This window comes from Branchiostoma lanceolatum, chromosome 14, assembly GCF_035083965.1.
Source record: "Branchiostoma lanceolatum isolate klBraLanc5 chromosome 14, klBraLanc5.hap2, whole genome shotgun sequence".
Classification (NCBI taxonomy): Eukaryota; Metazoa; Chordata; class Leptocardii; order Amphioxiformes; family Branchiostomatidae; genus Branchiostoma; species Branchiostoma lanceolatum.
This window is the reverse complement of record NC_089735.1, coordinates 15,693,838-15,713,342: the sequence shown is the minus strand read 5'-3', so window position 1 is coordinate 15,713,342 and position 19,505 is coordinate 15,693,838. Positions and strand designations below refer to the sequence as shown.

The following is a 19,505-nucleotide window of genomic DNA, read 5'->3' as shown; positions in this document are numbered from 1 at the left end:
AATTGGTCTATAATGCTTTATAAGTATGGGCTGGGGGCGTAACTTTGGTCAGCTATTACTTCCTAACCATGAATGAGAAAGTAAAATGATTTCATTTCCTCAAATACCCTTCAAGTGCCCTATCGTTTGAATGTAAAGTTTGAACATTCTGATAAAGAGATTGAATTTTAGACCAGAGCACTAAAATGGTCTATAATGCTTTATAAGTATGGGCTGCGGGCGTAACTTTGGTCAGCTATTACTCCTTAACCATGAATAAGAAAGTAAAATGATTTCATTTCCTCAAATACCCGCCAAGTGCCCTATCATTTGAATGTAAAGTTTGAACATTCTGATAAAGAGATTTGATTTTAGACCGGAGCACTGAATTGGTCTATAATGCTTTATAAGTATGGGGTGGGGGGCGTAACTTTGTTCAGCTATTACTCCCTAACCATGAATGAGAAAGTAAAGTGATTTCATTTCCTCAAATACCCGCCAAGTGCCCTATCGTTTGAATGTAAAGTTTGAACATTCTGATAAAGAGATTGAATTTTAGACCAGAGCACTGAAATGGTCTATAATGCTTTATAAGTATGGGCTGGGGGCGTAACTTTGGTCAGCTATTACTCCTTAACCATGAATAAGAAAGTAAAATGATTTCATTTCCTCAAATACCCGCCAAGTGCCCTATCATTTGAATGTAAAGTTTGAACATTCTGATAAAGAGATTTGATTTTAGACCGGAGCACTGAATTGGTCTATAATGCTTTATAAGTATGGGGTGGGGGGCGTAACTTTGGTCAGCTATTACTCCCTAACCATGAATGAGAAAGTAAAGTGATTTCATTTCCTCAAATACCCGCCAAGTGCCCTATCGTTTGAATGTAAAGTTTGAACATTCTGATAAAGAGATTGAATTTTAGACCGGAGCACTGAATTGGTCTATAATGCTTTATAAGTATGGGGTGGGGGGCGTAACTTTGGTCAGCTATTACTCCCTAACCATGAATCAGAAAGTAAAATGATTTCATTTCCTCAAATACCCGCCAAGTGCCCTATCGTTTGAATGTAAAGTTTGAACATTCTGATAAAGAGATTGAATTTTAGACCGGAGCACTGAATTGGTCTATAATGCTTTATAAGTATGGGGTGGGGGGCGTATTTTTGGTCAGCTATTATTTCCTAACCATGAATGAGAAAGTAAAGTGATTTCATTTCCTCAAATACCCGCCAAGTGCCCTATCGTTTGAATGTAAAGTTTAGACATTCTGATAAAGAGATTGAATTTTAGACCGGAGCACTGAATTGGTCTATAATGCTTTATAAGTATGGGGTGGGGGGCGTATTTTTGGTCAGCTATTACTTCCTAACCATGAATGAGAAAGTAAAGTGATTTCATTTTCTCAAATACCCGCCAAGTGCCCTATCGTTTGAATGTAAAGTTTGAACATTCTGATAAAGAGATTGAATTTTAGACCGGAGCACTGAATTGGTCTATAATGCTTTATAAGTATGGGGTGGGGGGCGTAACTTTGGTCAGCTATTACTCCCTAACCATGAATCAGAAAGTAAAATGATTTCATTTCCTCAAATACCCGCCAAGTGCCCTATCGTTTGAATGTAAAGTTTGAACATTCTGATAAAGAGATTGAATTTTAGACCGGAGCACTGAATTGGTCTATAATGCTTTATAAGTATGGGGTGGGGGGGCGTAACTTTGGTCAGCTATTACTTCCTAACCATGAATGAGAAAGTAAAAAGATTTCATTTCCTCAAATACCCGCCAAGTGCCCTATCGTTTGAATGTAAAGTTTGAACATTCTGATAAAGAGATTGAATTTTAGACGGGAGCACTGAATTGGTCTATAATGCTTTATAATTATGGGGTGGGGGCGTAACTTTGGTCAGCTATTACTCCCTAACCATGAATGAGAAAGTAAAGTGATTTCATTTTCTCAAATACCCGCCAAGTGCCCTATCGTTTGAATGTAAAGTTTGAACATTCTGATAAAGAGATTGAATTTTAGACCGGAGCACTGAATTGGTCTATAATGCTTTATAAGTATGGGGTGGGGGGCGTAACTTTGGTCAGCTATTACTCCCTAACCATGAATGAGAAAGTAAAGTGATTTCATTTCCTCAAATACCCGCCAAGTGCCCTATCGTTTGAATGTAAAGTTTGAACATTCTGATAAAGAGATTGAATTTTAGACCGGAGCACTGAATTGCTCTATAATGCTTTATAAGTATGAGGTGGGGGGCGTAACTTTGGTCAGCTATTACTTCCTAACCATGAATGAGAAAGTAAAAAGATTTCATTTCCTCAAATACCCGCCAAGTGCCCTATCGTTTGAATGTAAAGTTTGAACATTCTGATAAGGAGATTGAATTTTAGACCGGAGCACTGAATTGGTCTATAATGCTTTATAAGTATGGGGTGGGGGGCGTAAATTTGGTCAGCTATTACTTCCTAACCATGAATGAGAAAGTAAAGTGATTTCATTTCCTCAAATACCCGCCAAGTGCCCTATCGTTTGAATGTAAAGTTTGAACATTCTGATAAAGAGATTGAATTTTAGACCGGAGCACTGAATTGGTCTATAATGCTTTATAATTATGGGGTGGGGGGCGTAACTTTGGTCAGCTATTACTCCCTTACCATGAATGAGAAAGTAAAGTGATTTCATTTCCTCAAATACCCACCAAGTGCCCTATCGTTTGAATGTAAAGTTTGAACATTCTGATAAAGAGATTGAATTTTAGACCGGAGCACTGAATTGGTCTATAATGCTTTATAAGTATGGGGTGGGGGCGTAACTTTGGTCAGCTATTACTCCCTAACCATGAATGAGAAAATAAAATGATTTCATTTCCTCAAATACCCGCCAAGTGCCCTATCGTTTGAATGTAAAGTTTGAACATTCTGATAAAGAGATTGAATTTTAGACCGGAGCACTGAATTGGTCTATAATGCTTTATAAGTATGGGGTGGGGGCGTAACTTTGTTCAGCTATTACTCCCTAACCATGAATGAGAAAGTAAAATGATTTCATTTCCTCAAATACCCGCCAAGTGCCCTATCGTTTGAATGTAAAGTTTGAACATTCTGATAAAGAGATTGAATTTTAGACCGGAGCACTGAATTGGTCTATAATGCTTTATAAGTATGGGGTGGGGGGCGTAACTTTGGTCAGCTATTACTCCCTAACCATGAATGAGAAAGTAAAATGATTTCATTTCCTCAAATACCCGCCAAGTACCCTATCGTTTGAATGTAAAGTTTGAACATTCTGATAAAGAGATTGAATTTTAGACCGGAGCACTGAATTGGTCTATAATGCTTTATAAGTATGGGGTGGGGGCGTAACTTTGGTCAGCTATTACTTCCTAACCATGAATGAGAGAGTAAAATGATTTTATTTCCTCAAATACCCGCCAAGTGCCCTATCGTTTGAATGTAAAGTTTGAACATTCTGATAAAGAGATTTGATTTTAGACCGGAGCACTGAATTGGTCTATAATGCTTTATAAGTATGGGGTGGGGGGCGTAACTTTGGTCAGCTATTACTTCCTAACCATGAATGAGAAAGTAAAGTGATTTCATTTCCTCAAATACCCGCCAAGTGCCCTATCGTTTGAATGTAAAGTTTGAACATTCTGATAAAGATATTGAATTTTAGACCGGAGCACTGAATTGATCTATAATGCTTTATAAGTATATGGTGGGGGGGCGTAACTTTGGTCAGCTATTACTCCCTAACCATGAATGAGAAAGGAAAATGATTTCATTTCCTCAAATACCCGCCAAGTGCCCTATCGTTTGAATGTAAAGTTTGAACATTCTGATAAAGATATTGAATTTTAGACCGGAGCACTGAATTGGTCTATAATGCTTTATAAGTATATGGTGGGGGGCGTAACTTTGGTTAGCTATTACTCCCTAACCATGAATGAGAAAGTAAAATGATTTCATTTCCTCAAATACCCGCCAAGTGCCCTATCGTTTGAATGTAAAGTTTGAACATTCTGATAAAGATATTGAATTTTAGACCGGAGCACTGAATTGGTCTATAATGCTTCATAAGTATGGGGTGGGGGATGTAACTTTGGTCAGCTATTACTCCCTAACCATGAATGAGAAAGGAAAATGATTTCATTTCCTCAAATACCCGCCAAGTGCCCTATCGTTTGAATGTAAAGTTTGAACATTCTGATAAAGAGATTGAATTTTAGACCGGAGCACTGAATTGGTCTATAATGCTTCATAAGTATGGGGTGGGGGATGTAACTTTGGTCAGCTATTACTCCCTAACCATGAATCAGAAAGTAAAATGATTTCATTTCCTCAAATACCCGCCAAGTGCCCTATCGTTTGAATGTAAAGTTTGAACATTCTGATAAAGAGATTGGATTTTAGACCGGAGCACTGAATTGGTCTATAATGCTTTATAAGTATGGGCTGGGGGCGTAACTTTGGTCAGCTATTACTTCCTAACCATGAATGAGAAAGTAAAATGATTTCATTTCCTCAAATACCCTTCAAGTGCCCTATCGTTTGAATGTAAAGTTTGAACATTCTGATAAAGAGATTGAATTTTAGACCAGAGCACTAAAATGGTCTATAATGCTTTATAAGTATGGGCTGCGGGCGTAACTTTGGTCAGCTATTACTCCTTAACCATGAATAAGAAAGTAAAATGATTTCATTTCCTCAAATACCCGCCAAGTGCCCTATCATTTGAATGTAAAGTTTGAACATTCTGATAAAGAGATTTGATTTTAGACCGGAGCACTGAATTGGTCTATAATGCTTTATAAGTATGGGGTGGGGGGCGTAACTTTGTTCAGCTATTACTCCCTAACCATGAATGAGAAAGTAAAGTGATTTCATTTCCTCAAATACCCGCCAAGTGCCCTATCGTTTGAATGTAAAGTTTGAACATTCTGATAAAGAGATTGAATTTTAGACCAGAGCACTGAAATGGTCTATAATGCTTTATAAGTATGGGCTGGGGGCGTAACTTTGGTCAGCTATTACTCCTTAACCATGAATAAGAAAGTAAAATGATTTCATTTCCTCAAATACCCGCCAAGTGCCCTATCATTTGAATGTAAAGTTTGAACATTCTGATAAAGAGATTTGATTTTAGACCGGAGCACTGAATTGGTCTATAATGCTTTATAAGTATGGGGTGGGGGGCGTAACTTTGGTCAGCTATTACTCCCTAACCATGAATGAGAAAGTAAAGTGATTTCATTTCCTCAAATACCCGCCAAGTGCCCTATCGTTTGAATGTAAAGTTTGAACATTCTGATAAAGAGATTGAATTTTAGACCGGAGCACTGAATTGGTCTATAATGCTTTATAAGTATGGGGTGGGGGGCGTAACTTTGGTCAGCTATTACTCCCTAACCATGAATCAGAAAGTAAAATGATTTCATTTCCTCAAATACCCGCCAAGTGCCCTATCGTTTGAATGTAAAGTTTGAACATTCTGATAAAGAGATTGAATTTTAGACCGGAGCACTGAATTGGTCTATAATGCTTTATAAGTATGGGGTGGGGGGCGTATTTTTGGTCAGCTATTATTTCCTAACCATGAATGAGAAAGTAAAGTGATTTCATTTCCTCAAATACCCGCCAAGTGCCCTATCGTTTGAATGTAAAGTTTAGACATTCTGATAAAGAGATTGAATTTTAGACCGGAGCACTGAATTGGTCTATAATGCTTTATAAGTATGGGGTGGGGGGCGTATTTTTGGTCAGCTATTACTTCCTAACCATGAATGAGAAAGTAAAGTGATTTCATTTTCTCAAATACCCGCCAAGTGCCCTATCGTTTGAATGTAAAGTTTGAACATTCTGATAAAGAGATTGAATTTTAGACCGGAGCACTGAATTGGTCTATAATGCTTTATAAGTATGGGGTGGGGGGCGTAACTTTGGTCAGCTATTACTCCCTAACCATGAATCAGAAAGTAAAATGATTTCATTTCCTCAAATACCCGCCAAGTGCCCTATCGTTTGAATGTAAAGTTTGAACATTCTGATAAAGAGATTGAATTTTAGACCGGAGCACTGAATTGGTCTATAATGCTTTATAAGTATGGGGTGGGGGGGCGTAACTTTGGTCAGCTATTACTTCCTAACCATGAATGAGAAAGTAAAAAGATTTCATTTCCTCAAATACCCGCCAAGTGCCCTATCGTTTGAATGTAAAGTTTGAACATTCTGATAAAGAGATTGAATTTTAGACGGGAGCACTGAATTGGTCTATAATGCTTTATAATTATGGGGTGGGGGCGTAACTTTGGTCAGCTATTACTCCCTAACCATGAATGAGAAAGTAAAGTGATTTCATTTTCTCAAATACCCGCCAAGTGCCCTATCGTTTGAATGTAAAGTTTGAACATTCTGATAAAGAGATTGAATTTTAGACCGGAGCACTGAATTGGTCTATAATGCTTTATAAGTATGGGGTGGGGGGCGTAACTTTGGTCAGCTATTACTCCCTAACCATGAATGAGAAAGTAAAGTGATTTCATTTCCTCAAATACCCGCCAAGTGCCCTATCGTTTGAATGTAAAGTTTGAACATTCTGATAAAGAGATTGAATTTTAGACCGGAGCACTGAATTGCTCTATAATGCTTTATAAGTATGAGGTGGGGGGCGTAACTTTGGTCAGCTATTACTTCCTAACCATGAATGAGAAAGTAAAAAGATTTCATTTCCTCAAATACCCGCCAAGTGCCCTATCGTTTGAATGTAAAGTTTGAACATTCTGATAAGGAGATTGAATTTTAGACCGGAGCACTGAATTGGTCTATAATGCTTTATAAGTATGGGGTGGGGGGCGTAAATTTGGTCAGCTATTACTTCCTAACCATGAATGAGAAAGTAAAGTGATTTCATTTCCTCAAATACCCGCCAAGTGCCCTATCGTTTGAATGTAAAGTTTGAACATTCTGATAAAGAGATTGAATTTTAGACCGGAGCACTGAATTGGTCTATAATGCTTTATAATTATGGGGTGGGGGGCGTAACTTTGGTCAGCTATTACTCCCTTACCATGAATGAGAAAGTAAAGTGATTTCATTTCCTCAAATACCCACCAAGTGCCCTATCGTTTGAATGTAAAGTTTGAACATTCTGATAAAGAGATTGAATTTTAGACCGGAGCACTGAATTGGTCTATAATGCTTTATAAGTATGGGGTGGGGGCGTAACTTTGGTCAGCTATTACTCCCTAACCATGAATGAGAAAATAAAATGATTTCATTTCCTCAAATACCCGCCAAGTGCCCTATCGTTTGAATGTAAAGTTTGAACATTCTGATAAAGAGATTGAATTTTAGACCGGAGCACTGAATTGGTCTATAATGCTTTATAAGTATGGGGTGGGGGCGTAACTTTGTTCAGCTATTACTCCCTAACCATGAATGAGAAAGTAAAATGATTTCATTTCCTCAAATACCCGCCAAGTGCCCTATCGTTTGAATGTAAAGTTTGAACATTCTGATAAAGAGATTGAATTTTAGACCGGAGCACTGAATTGGTCTATAATGCTTTATAAGTATGGGGTGGGGGGCGTAACTTTGGTCAGCTATTACTCCCTAACCATGAATGAGAAAGTAAAATGATTTCATTTCCTCAAATACCCGCCAAGTACCCTATCGTTTGAATGTAAAGTTTGAACATTCTGATAAAGAGATTGAATTTTAGACCGGAGCACTGAATTGGTCTATAATGCTTTATAAGTATGGGGTGGGGGCGTAACTTTGGTCAGCTATTACTTCCTAACCATGAATGAGAGAGTAAAATGATTTTATTTCCTCAAATACCCGCCAAGTGCCCTATCGTTTGAATGTAAAGTTTGAACATTCTGATAAAGAGATTTGATTTTAGACCGGAGCACTGAATTGGTCTATAATGCTTTATAAGTATGGGGTGGGGGGCGTAACTTTGGTCAGCTATTACTTCCTAACCATGAATGAGAAAGTAAAGTGATTTCATTTCCTCAAATACCCGCCAAGTGCCCTATCGTTTGAATGTAAAGTTTGAACATTCTGATAAAGATATTGAATTTTAGACCGGAGCACTGAATTGATCTATAATGCTTTATAAGTATATGGTGGGGGGGCGTAACTTTGGTCAGCTATTACTCCCTAACCATGAATGAGAAAGGAAAATGATTTCATTTCCTCAAATACCCGCCAAGTGCCCTATCGTTTGAATGTAAAGTTTGAACATTCTGATAAAGATATTGAATTTTAGACCGGAGCACTGAATTGGTCTATAATGCTTTATAAGTATATGGTGGGGGGCGTAACTTTGGTTAGCTATTACTCCCTAACCATGAATGAGAAAGTAAAATGATTTCATTTCCTCAAATACCCGCCAAGTGCCCTATCGTTTGAATGTAAAGTTTGAACATTCTGATAAAGATATTGAATTTTAGACCGGAGCACTGAATTGGTCTATAATGCTTTATAAGTATATGGTGGGGGGCGTAACTTTGGTCAGCTATTACTCCCTAACCATGAATGAGAAAGTAAAATGATTTCATTTCCTCAAATACCCGCCAAGCTGCAAGCGCATATGGAAATAAAAATGCACGAGACTGCGCTTTATATAAGAATCGTCAAAAGGGCAACAGTTGCTCAAACGTCTAGATACAATTTGGAAACGATAAGACTTTTCAGATAGACAGCATCCACGGTCTTGATGTCTTGATGAGGCAAAGAAGATTTTAAGACCGTTAGATAGAAGATTATTTTGGAGTTGAGCGTTTATTATAACGTTGATAAATATCTATGAATATGTGAATCGATAAACCTTTGTCGAATTGGAGGTACAAACCTAACGCTTTCACAAGGTGATTAAACGTTACATTAAGATGTTTTGAATCGAGAAAATATACAAAGGATTCTGCAATATTTTTGTTGTTGTTGGTAAAATGAAATATCACAGATAAATAGATGTTCGATGAAGAACAGTTACACTTTTGAAAATGCAAAAGTAAGTATGCAGTAAACGCCATTGTTTCTTTGAATGTATATATATATGCTGTTTAGACACCAAGTCCACTAGATGGCGATCTCGCTGCGACATTGGATTTGTGTAACCCTTGACTTTATGATTGAGATATCATACAAAATGTTAAAGTACTGCTGAAAAGATCACAAAACGTAGGGCCCTGTCACACTTGTGCGTATATGCAAGTCCGCATGAGTTGCGTATTAACAAGTTTGTTTTAGATTAAGGTTGCAGCCAACAAAGTCATTTCTTTGGTTCGATAACTAGGCTGCACAACTGCATGTCAAAGTAGAAAACAACTTCCTCCCTGCAAACTTTATATTAAAGCTTGCATATACGCAAAAGTGTGACAGAGGCTATACATAGCGCAGAAATATTCGCTTTTATCGGTGAAACTCCTTCAACGCTCTGTCAAATCGCTTGGTCGCACGGTGGTTGCAGCGTGGTCGCAGCACCAGTAGAATGAGGTGCTAACCACTACAAATAATACAACTACTAACTACTTTGTCGTGCAAAATATTAAGAATATCTAATGTGTGTGAACTCACGTTGTGTAGATAAATCAATCGAAGTCAGTGTGGCCAGGACGAGGAGAACTTCGCCTGCCCTACAGAACACAGAGGCAAATGACAATGATTAGGTCATCCGTAATATGTCAATTAAGTGTCAACTGCTTTCCCAGAATCTAGGTGGTAGTCAAGCATAAAATGAACTGGCCGCACGACTCTATGAGCTAAATCTTCCATCACAGATTCCTAAATCTTTTAATCTGTCTGTGGAGAAAGGAAAAGAGAACAAGAGCAAATAATTACGAATGCATGCGCAGGCCAGGGATATATTTGATACGTCAATGAAAGTTTAAGACACCCAGGTAATAAGATATGCAAGGAAAAAAGTTATTCAAGCAACTGGACAGATTTTTAAAAAGGGTCAGACGTTTCATGTGTTTCAAGTACTATTTACTACCTTCGTAAGCGACGCTATAGGCAATAAATATTCAATGTTGTTTTCTATAATCAAGATAAATCTATATATTCCTAGACATTTCGTTGTAACACCTATCTAAACTATCACACTTACACCTTAGTTTCTACCAGACTAACTACGCCTACTTTAAGGAAAATATTTACAGGTGCAGTTATATGTATTAGTGGGATTTATCAACCTTACTGTGGACTGTTTCTGCTAGGCAATTGTTTCAATTTTTTGCCAAATTCTACAATCCGTACCCCCATAGGAAGGCCTGGTGGAGGCTGCTGACAATACGTGTTCGCAACACTTCGTTAGTTTTGGACAACGTCATATGGTAGGCATTTGTCAAAAATTAGCTTCTACCAGGCTCCAGGGGTGGCTATAAAGAGTAGAAATTGGCCACATAGACGGATAACATGACAGAGGAGTTAGACGGCGATATATAGGAGTACAGGTGAGGAATATATGTGGTGAACATATCCTTGCTCCTATCATCGGCTAGCTTCTCTGGCATTTTATCTGTCTATTTGGCTAATTTCTTCTCTTTCCTGCCTAATAGAGGCTAGTCAAAAACGTGTATTTTCTACAAAATGTCGTTGTCAAAACCTCGCCCACTTTTGCCAATAATCTCGATCTTGGTACCGCATGCCATCATTCACTGGTGACATCATAAAGTCAATTAAACTATGTATAGAGACATGAATATCAATCATGTACTCGTAAGTCACGACTCACGGGCCGCGAAAAATGTTGAAGAGTCGGTCTGAGGGGAGGGGGGAGACTTAAGTTGTCTGCTGGTGATGTCAATCGTTGCCATGGAAATTAGATATGGCTGCCAGGCGTGCAACTAATAGGAAAGTGATGTTGCAATAAACGTAAGGATTTTGCCTCCCAACATGCGATTGAAGATTAGTCACATGTATGGTTGAAGTATCGGAAACATCATAATTTTGACACGGAAACTACAATGAAATTGCGGTCATGTATGACGGGCGTGTCTACCGGAAACGGAAATGACAGGACATGGATTGGGCGATCAATTGAAGACGGTCACGTAAAATATCGGTGTCTGGGGAAGGGGGGTTGATAATTTCTTCCGACCTTTTAGAACTGTCTTTGTAGAGACATTCTGAAATACGGAACATCGGGCCTATTGTGACTTGACATGGATTTGACATGTTAATAACAGAAATTCAAATCAACGATCTTACTAGAATCCCACTTGTTGCTTAAGTGGTACAGTACTCAGTATTTTTCCCGAACACTGTATATAACGTTATATATCACAGAAGATAACATAGGGCCGCCAAGATGAACACAGAAATTTAACTAAAAGTATAGTAGGTGCCCTGTATGATATATCAATGTTCAAAAAGTTTAAACCCTTCATAAAAAAGTGACTTTACCTTTTACTGACCCAAAAATAAAAGAATGAATTACTCGAAGTGAGCTCTATTTTGAAATTTTATAAGTCACATTTTTTCCGAAAATGTTTCGATGACGATACATTGATAAAAGGGCGAACCGATATCAAGACATCGCGGCCCAACTCACTGAAAGATTATTTTTAAACAAAGGCGATGTCACCAGTAGATACTAAGTGTGTAACGTTCACAGACTGCAAGTAACCTTTTGCCAAAAATGGCAGGCTCGGTTGTTGACTCATGGCGTGTTATAGATAGAAAGTTCGGCTTACCAAGAATAAATCACTCGGTCGGTAGGTTGGTTTGTCGGGGACCGCTAATTTAGAAAATATCATTGAGTAAGGGACTAGACATACACAGCAAAGTGACGATTGCACTGAAATATTACAGAAACCATATTTTCTGTTTTATAAAGGAGTACCACATTTTCGGTTTTCCTAAAAGGAGATACTAGTAACTAAGCACAAGGAGACAAACCCATGTTGATATTTTTTCTTGTCAATGTTACCGACTATCCGACCAGCAGAAGTTTGACATGCGTGTATCATTTTGCAAACTATTTAGTAAAAAAATACTGAAAGCTACTTTGGCATTATATTGGTATAATCCACGGTACAGTCTAGTCAGGTGTTAAACAGGCAGTTCTCAATATGACGGATGCCCTTATAGCACAAAATCCCTGGTCGGAAACGAAGTAAAGGCGCGGTAACATTTGTCGTCACATCTTGCTCTCTCAAGTAGTCTCTACCAGACTAACTACGCTGGCTACAGGGATGACAACTTTGCCAGGGGAGTTTGGCTACCATAGGGTTTTAATGACCAGGCACAGTTAGTCTCTAGAAGACTAACTACGCCGGCGATAGGGAGAATATTTGCCAGGGTTTCACTTGCAGGCTCCGTTGGATGGCAGATTAGACCCTAGCCAATTCTCTTAGCATACTATTCACTCGATTTGGCAAATTTCTACTATTTTCCCAGCCATCCGCGGGGCCTGGAAGAGGCTAAGGCACAGTAGTCGGAGGTGGGAAATGTTAACCTTCCCGCGGACCGACTCGTGGCCAATTATTCTCCCTTTTGCCGAATTCTACGATACATACCCCGTAGAAAAGCCTGGTGGAGGCTAGATTTCTAGCGAGGATACCGGACAAACCCGGTCGTTGAAACATATCCATGACAATCTTTTAAGTCACAAGACAGCCGATTTTTGTACGACAAACCCACAACTCTGACAGGAATGTCCTTCAACTCATGAACTTATCGTGCGACGGCTGTCATCAGGTCACCATGCCCTCCAGGAAGCATACAAATAAGTACGTTCTTTCTTACTTTCTTACAAGGAAGTGGGATTAAAATTTCACGTTTTTGTCCGACGACAACTACTACATGGAGAATAATAGTCACAACACTTCATTGGGAATATTATCAACACGGTATTAGTGTTATCTTTTGTAGAGAAATGAGGCCAAGATCAACCCACAAACGACACTGACAGCGACATTTGTAAATATTAAATGGCACAGCATTGTTCCCGCCAAAATCGTCAAAACATTCCACCTATTTTGGTGAGAGATATAAAGTTTGTCCCAAAAAATGTACTTTGGATGAATTAGAAACTCACCTCATCTTGACGGTGTGTCTATCGGTAAAATGCTTCCTTCTTCTGAGATACAATTTTGTACTACTGGTGTTGGGGCACGTACTGTGGTTGATATGTATAGGTGGGTGCCTCCACTGTCCCTCACCTTTAATCATGCAGAACGTAAGCCCGAAGGAAAAATGGGCGGAGTCACAAGCGGTGTCAAGAAAAAATCATTACAAATAGAATTGCCCCCATCCCCACAACCGGTATATCCCACCCCCTAACCACACACCTCAAACATGAACGCACACAAACATTTTGGCAATTTTAAATTTTTTGAGAATGGAATAGCATTTGTAAATTTTCGTTAAGACCCCTATAGGTGTTTAGTTGGTACTGCTAATTATATGGCTCAACAGAACCGGTTTCGTCGGCTGCTTGGTTATTTGTATTGTCTTGATTCTGGGTATTTTCTTAACCTAAATAAGGTTCGTTGACATTTAAAGAACATCTGTTTCTCTATGTTCTTAGGGTTTCTTAAATCCACATCGTAGAATGTCTCAGATTCAGAACTTTTGAACATGAAATTCGAAAAAAGGTGAGAAACGTTGGATAGACACATATTTCAGTCCTTGTTGGAACATTCGGCCACAGCAAGTAAATGTCATGGATGACATAAACGCGCTAATTAATTTTTGCCTGATTTGGGAGAAAAAAATTGTTGACATGACGAGAAAGTACCAAAATGGAACAAAAATATGTCGTATTGTAGCCTTAATTGTACTTTTAGAAGTAAAACTAGTGAGGTAGCCACATGTGACTCTACGCGTAGTTGTAGAAGTGGCACCAGTGTGGCAGCCATGACTGCAGTTGCCAACTCTGTAAGTGATGCCAGTCTGCCACACTAGTGTCACTTTGTGCACTTCTTGAATACGGGAATAAAATAGTTGTTGGCTGTGATACCATGTTTTGTTGGCGTTTCAATTCTTGTTACAGCGTTTATGTTGTCTATTTTGAAAATCTAGCCATCTTGTTTTTTAACCCATCTTGTTTTTTATCGCCCTCTCGCATCAAATTTGAAGTCTACAGGGGATGTACATGTCATCCGTAAAATTTACTTGCTGCGGCCTAACATGTACATGCGGGTCACTGACGTCACATGGGTTTGGCAGTAAATGTGCCTGTGGGGTACAGGATTCACTGAAGCGTAGTGTCGCCACGAGATAATTCTATGATTATCTTGTCAAACTGGTGTGTTGTGTAAAGGAAGAAAAATAAAGTAGGGCGTTCCATTGTGACGAATACGTCATTAGGTGAACGACATGTAGAGCTGCCATCTGGGGATTTGCATTTGTTTGTTTGTTTGTATGGCATACCCTCATAGCGTAACACACACCAGATTTGTACTGAGTACAAGCTGCCTATGCGAACAGATTCATTTGAGCCATTCACACAGAAACTGTTAAGTTGTAATACAGTAGAATCCGCTTAACTGCACCACCAGTTTGTCATCGGTTTTGGTGCAATTATCCGGCTGGTGCAATTATGCGAAATTCCCAGCTGGACCGCACCACCATGTTTTTTTCTCTTCACAGGCTGGATAACGCCCCAGAGTCGAGAGTTACTTGACCTTATAGCTAACGTAACAGTTCTTGCGCTACCATACCTCATAGAATGAGCAAAATATTGAGTTCACAGTTCCAGTTTGATCAGTGACTGATCATTCTCCTTATAGCAGAGCCGAGCCCGCATACACCTCGTTCCGGCGAATGCAGGAAGTTTCTACGACGTGGATTCAGCTCTGCCATCAAGTCAGCACCGCACCATCAAAAGCGACTGCTATGTCCATCTACGCGTCTATAGGCATTGCCGACTCGCTGTTTGGTTTCCGACTGAATGTGACGTAAAGACGCCGGTCTTTTATTATTGCAGCAGTATGTGACAATTAGCCTCCTGTGCAGGCCTCCTATAACGCGCGACATAGATATTGGGGGAGGGGGGAGCTCCCGGCAAGGGAGTTGTGCAGCCGAGGGAGTTGTATAACCGAGGGGTCTGCGCGGACCCCTCGGCTATACAACTCCCTCGGCTGCACAACTCCCTAGCCGGCATATGAGCTCCCCCCTCCCCGAATATCTATGTCGCGCGTTATAGGAGGCCTGCACAGGAGGCTATGTGACAATAGCGATGCCACGTCGCGACATCAAATTCTCGCGAACTTGAATGCAGTCATAGTAATTAGACAGTGTACAGTCAGGTAGAGACCAATCTTACTTGAGTACAGCGAGGTGTCTACCAAAGCGTAATGTCGCCTTTGGTAGGCGTGCGTGTCTTAATGCCGACCCACCCCGTGACCCGCCCGGGACCTAGCCTCCTTTATTTTCAAACGATAGGGCACTTGGTGGCTTTTTGAGGAAATGATACTGCTTTACTTTCTCATTCATGGTTACGAAGTAATAGCTGACCAAATTTACGCCCCCCCACCCCATACTTAAAGCATTATAGACGAATTGCACCCTTCTAAAATTCAATCTCTTTATCGGAATTTTGAAACTTTACATTCAAACGATAGGGCACTTGGTGGGTTTTTGAGGAAATGATACTGCTTAACTTTTCTCATTCATGGTTACGAAGTAAAAGCTGACCAAAGTTATGCCCCCCACCCCATATTTAAAGCATTATAGACGAATTGCACCCTTCTAAAATTCAATCTCTTTATCGGAATTTTCAAACTTTACATTCAAACTATAGGGCACTTGGTGGGTATTTGAGGAAATGATACCGGTTTACTTTCTCATTCATGGTTACGAAGTAATAGCTGACCAAAGTTACGCCCCCCCACCCCATACTTAAAGCATTAAGGACGAATTGCACCCTTCTAAAATTCAATCTCTTTATCGGAATTTTTCAAACTTTACATTCAAACTAGAGGGCACTTGGTGGGTATTTGAGGGAATGATACTGCTTTACTTTCTCATTCATGGTTACGAAGTAATAGCTGACCAAAGTTACGCCCCCCGGCCCCATACTTAAAGCATTATAGACGAATTTCACCCTTCTAAAATTCAATCTCTTTATCGGAATTTTCAAACTTTACATTCAAACGATAGGGCGTTTACTGGGTATTTGAGGAAATGATACTGCTTTACTTTCTCATTCATGGTTACGAAGTAAAAGCTGACCAAAGTTACGCCACGCCCCACCCCATACTTAAAGCATTATAGACGAATTGCACCGTTCTAAAATTCAATCTCTTTATCGGAATTTTCAAACTTTACATTCAAACTATAGGGCACTTGGTGGGTATTTGAGGAAATTATAATGCTTTACTTTCTCATTCATGGTTACGAAGTAATAGCTGACCAAAGTTACGCCCCCCAAACCCCATACCTAAAGCATTATAGACAAATTGCACCCTCCTAGATTTTTAATCTCGTTTTCGGAATTTTCAAACTTTACATTCAAACGATAGGGCACTTGGTGGGAATTTGAGGAAATGATACTGCTTTACTTTCTCATTCATGCTAACGAAGTAATAGCTGACCAAAGTTACGCCCCCCCCCCCAGCCCATACTTAAAGCATTATAGACGAATTGCACCCTTCTGAAATTAAATTTCTTTATCGGAATTTTCAAACTTTACATTCAAACGATAGGGCACTTGGTGGGTATTTGAGGAAATGATACTGCTTTACTTTCTCATTCAGGGTTACGAAGTAATAGCTGACCAAAGTTATGCCCCCCCCACCCCATACTTAAAGCATTATAGACGAATTGAACCCTTCTAAAATTCAATCTCTTTATCGGAATTTTCAAACTTTATTTTCAAACGATAGGGCACTTGGTGGGTATTTGAGGAAATGATACCGATTTACTTTCTCATTCATGGTTACGAAGTAATAGCTGACCAAAGTTACGCCCCCTCACCCCATACTTAAAGCATTATAGACGAATTGCACCCTTCTAAAATTCAATCTCTTTATCAGAATTTTCATACTTTACATTCAAACGATAGGCACTTGGTGGGTATTTGAGGAAATGATACTGCTTTACTTTCTCATTCATGGTTACGAAGCAATAGCTGACCAAAGTAACGCCCCCCCCCACTCCATACTTAAAGCATTATAGACGAATTGCACCCTTCTAAAATTCAATCTCTTTATCGAAATTTTCAAACTTTACATTCAAACTATAGGGCACTTGGTGGGTATTTGAGGAAATTATAATGCTTTACTTTCTCATTCATGGTTACGAAGTAATAGCTGACCAAAGTTACGCCCCCCAAACCCCATACCTAAAGCATTATAGACAAATTGCACCCTCCTAGATTTTCAATCTCTTTTTCGGAATTTTCAAACTTTACATTCAAACGATAGGGCACTTGGTGGGAATTTGAGGAAATGATACTGCTTTACTTTCTCATTCATGCTAACGAAGTAATAGCTGACCAAAGTTACGCCCCCCCCCCAGCCCATACTTAAAGCATTATAGACGAATTGCACCCTTCTGAAATTAAATTTCTTTATCGGAATTTTCAAACTTTACATTCAAACGATAGGGCACTTGGTGGGTATTTGAGGAAATGATACTGCTTTACTTTCTCATTCAGGGTTACGAAGTAATAGCTGACCAAAGTTATGCCCCCCCCACCCCATACTTAAAGCATTATAGACGAATTGAACCCTTCTAAAATTCAATCTCTTTATCGGAATTTTCAAACTTTATTTTCAAACGATAGGGCACTTGGTGGGTATTTGAGGAAATGATACCGATTTACTTTCTCATTCATGGTTACGAAGTAATAGCTGACCAAAGTTACGCCCCCTCACCCCATACTTAAAGCATTATAGACGAATTGCACCCTTCTAAAATTCAATCTCTTTATCGAAATTTTCAAACTTTACATTCAAACGATAGGGCACTTGGTGGGTATTTGAGGAAATGATACCGATTTACTTTCTCATTCATGGTTACGAAGAAATAGCTGACCAAATTTACGCCCCCCCCCCCACCCGATACTTAAAGCATTATAGACGAATTGCACCCTTCTAAAATTCAATTTCTTTATCGGAATTTTCAAACTTTACATTCAAACGATAGGGCACTTGGTGGGAATTTGAGGAAATGATACTGCTTTACTTTCTCATTCATGCTAACGAAGTAATAGCTGACCAAAGTTACGCCCCCCCCACCCGATACTTAAAGCATTATAGACGAATTGCACCCTTCTAAAATTCAATCTCTTTATCGGAATTTTCAAACTTTACATTCAAACGATAGGGCACTTGGTGGGTATTTGAGGAAATGATACTGCTTTACTTTCTCATTCATGCTAACGAAGTAATAGCTGACCAAAGTTATGCCCCCCACCCCATACTTAAAGCATTATAGACGAATTGCACCCTTCTAAAATTCAATCTCTTTATCGAAATTTTTAAACTTTACATACAAACGATAGGGCACTTGGTGGGTATTTGAGGAAATGATACTGCTTTACTTTCTCATTCATGCTTACGAAGTAATAGCTGACCAAAGTAACGCCCCCCCACTCCATACTTAAAGCATTATAGACGAATTGCACCCTTCTAAAATTCAATCTCTCTATCGAAATTTTCAAACTTTATTTTCAAACGATAGGGCACTTGATGGGTATTTGAGGAAATTATAATGCTTTACTTTCTCATTCATGCTAAAGAAGTAATAGCAGACCAAAGTTACGCCCCCCAAACCCCATACTTAAAGCATTATAGACATATTGCACCCTTCTAAAATTCAATCTCTTTATCGGAATTTTCAAACTTTACATTCAAACGATAGGGCACTTGGTGGGTATTTGAGGAAATTATAATGCTTTACTTTCTCATCCATGGTTACGAAGTAATAGCTGACCAAAGTTACGCCCCCCCCCACACCCCACCCCATACTTAAAGCATTATAGACGAATTGCACGCTTCTGAAATTCAATCTCTTTATCGGAATTTTCAAACTTTACATTCAAACGATAGGGCACTTGGTGGGTATTTGAGGAAATGATACTGCTTTACTTTCTCATTCATGCTTACGAAGTAATAGCTGACCAAAGTTACGCCCCCCCCCCACCCCATACTTTAAGCATTATAGACGAATTTCACCCTTCTAAAATTCAATCTCTTTATCGGAATTTTCAAACTTTATTTTCAAAGTATAGGGCACTTGGTGGGTATTTGAGGAAATGATACTGCTTTACTTTCTCATTCATGCTTACGAAGTAATAGCTGACCAAAGTTACGCCCCCACACCCCATTCTTAAAGCATTATAGATGAATTGCACCCTTCTAAAATTCAATCTTTTTATCGGAATTTTCAAACTTTACATTCAAACGATAGGCACTTGGTGGGTATTTGAGGAAATGATACTGCTTTACTTTCTCATTTAAGGTTACGAAGTAATAGCTGACCAAAGTTATGCCCCCCCCCCATACTTAAAGCATTATAGACGAAATAAACCCTTCTTAAATTCAATCTCTTTATCGGA

General features: G+C 39.1%; 1 protein-coding gene across 1 annotated transcript in view; it reads right to left on the bottom strand.

Moving 5' to 3' along the window:
• LOC136448820 (uncharacterized) overlaps window positions 1-13,171 on the bottom strand; it is a 40,053-nt gene extending 26,882 nt beyond the window's left edge. Inside the window, exons 1-2 of the mRNA XM_066448470.1 lie at window positions 13,035-13,171; window positions 9,569-9,627 (exon numbers count right to left, since the gene is read on the bottom strand). Coding sequence (XP_066304567.1) covers window positions 9,569-9,627; window positions 13,035-13,168 — 193 coding nt within the window. The 5' untranslated portion in view covers window positions 13,169-13,171. The remainder of the gene's footprint in view (window positions 1-9,568; window positions 9,628-13,034) is intronic.
• Window positions 13,172-19,505: the final 6,334 nt, after the last annotated feature.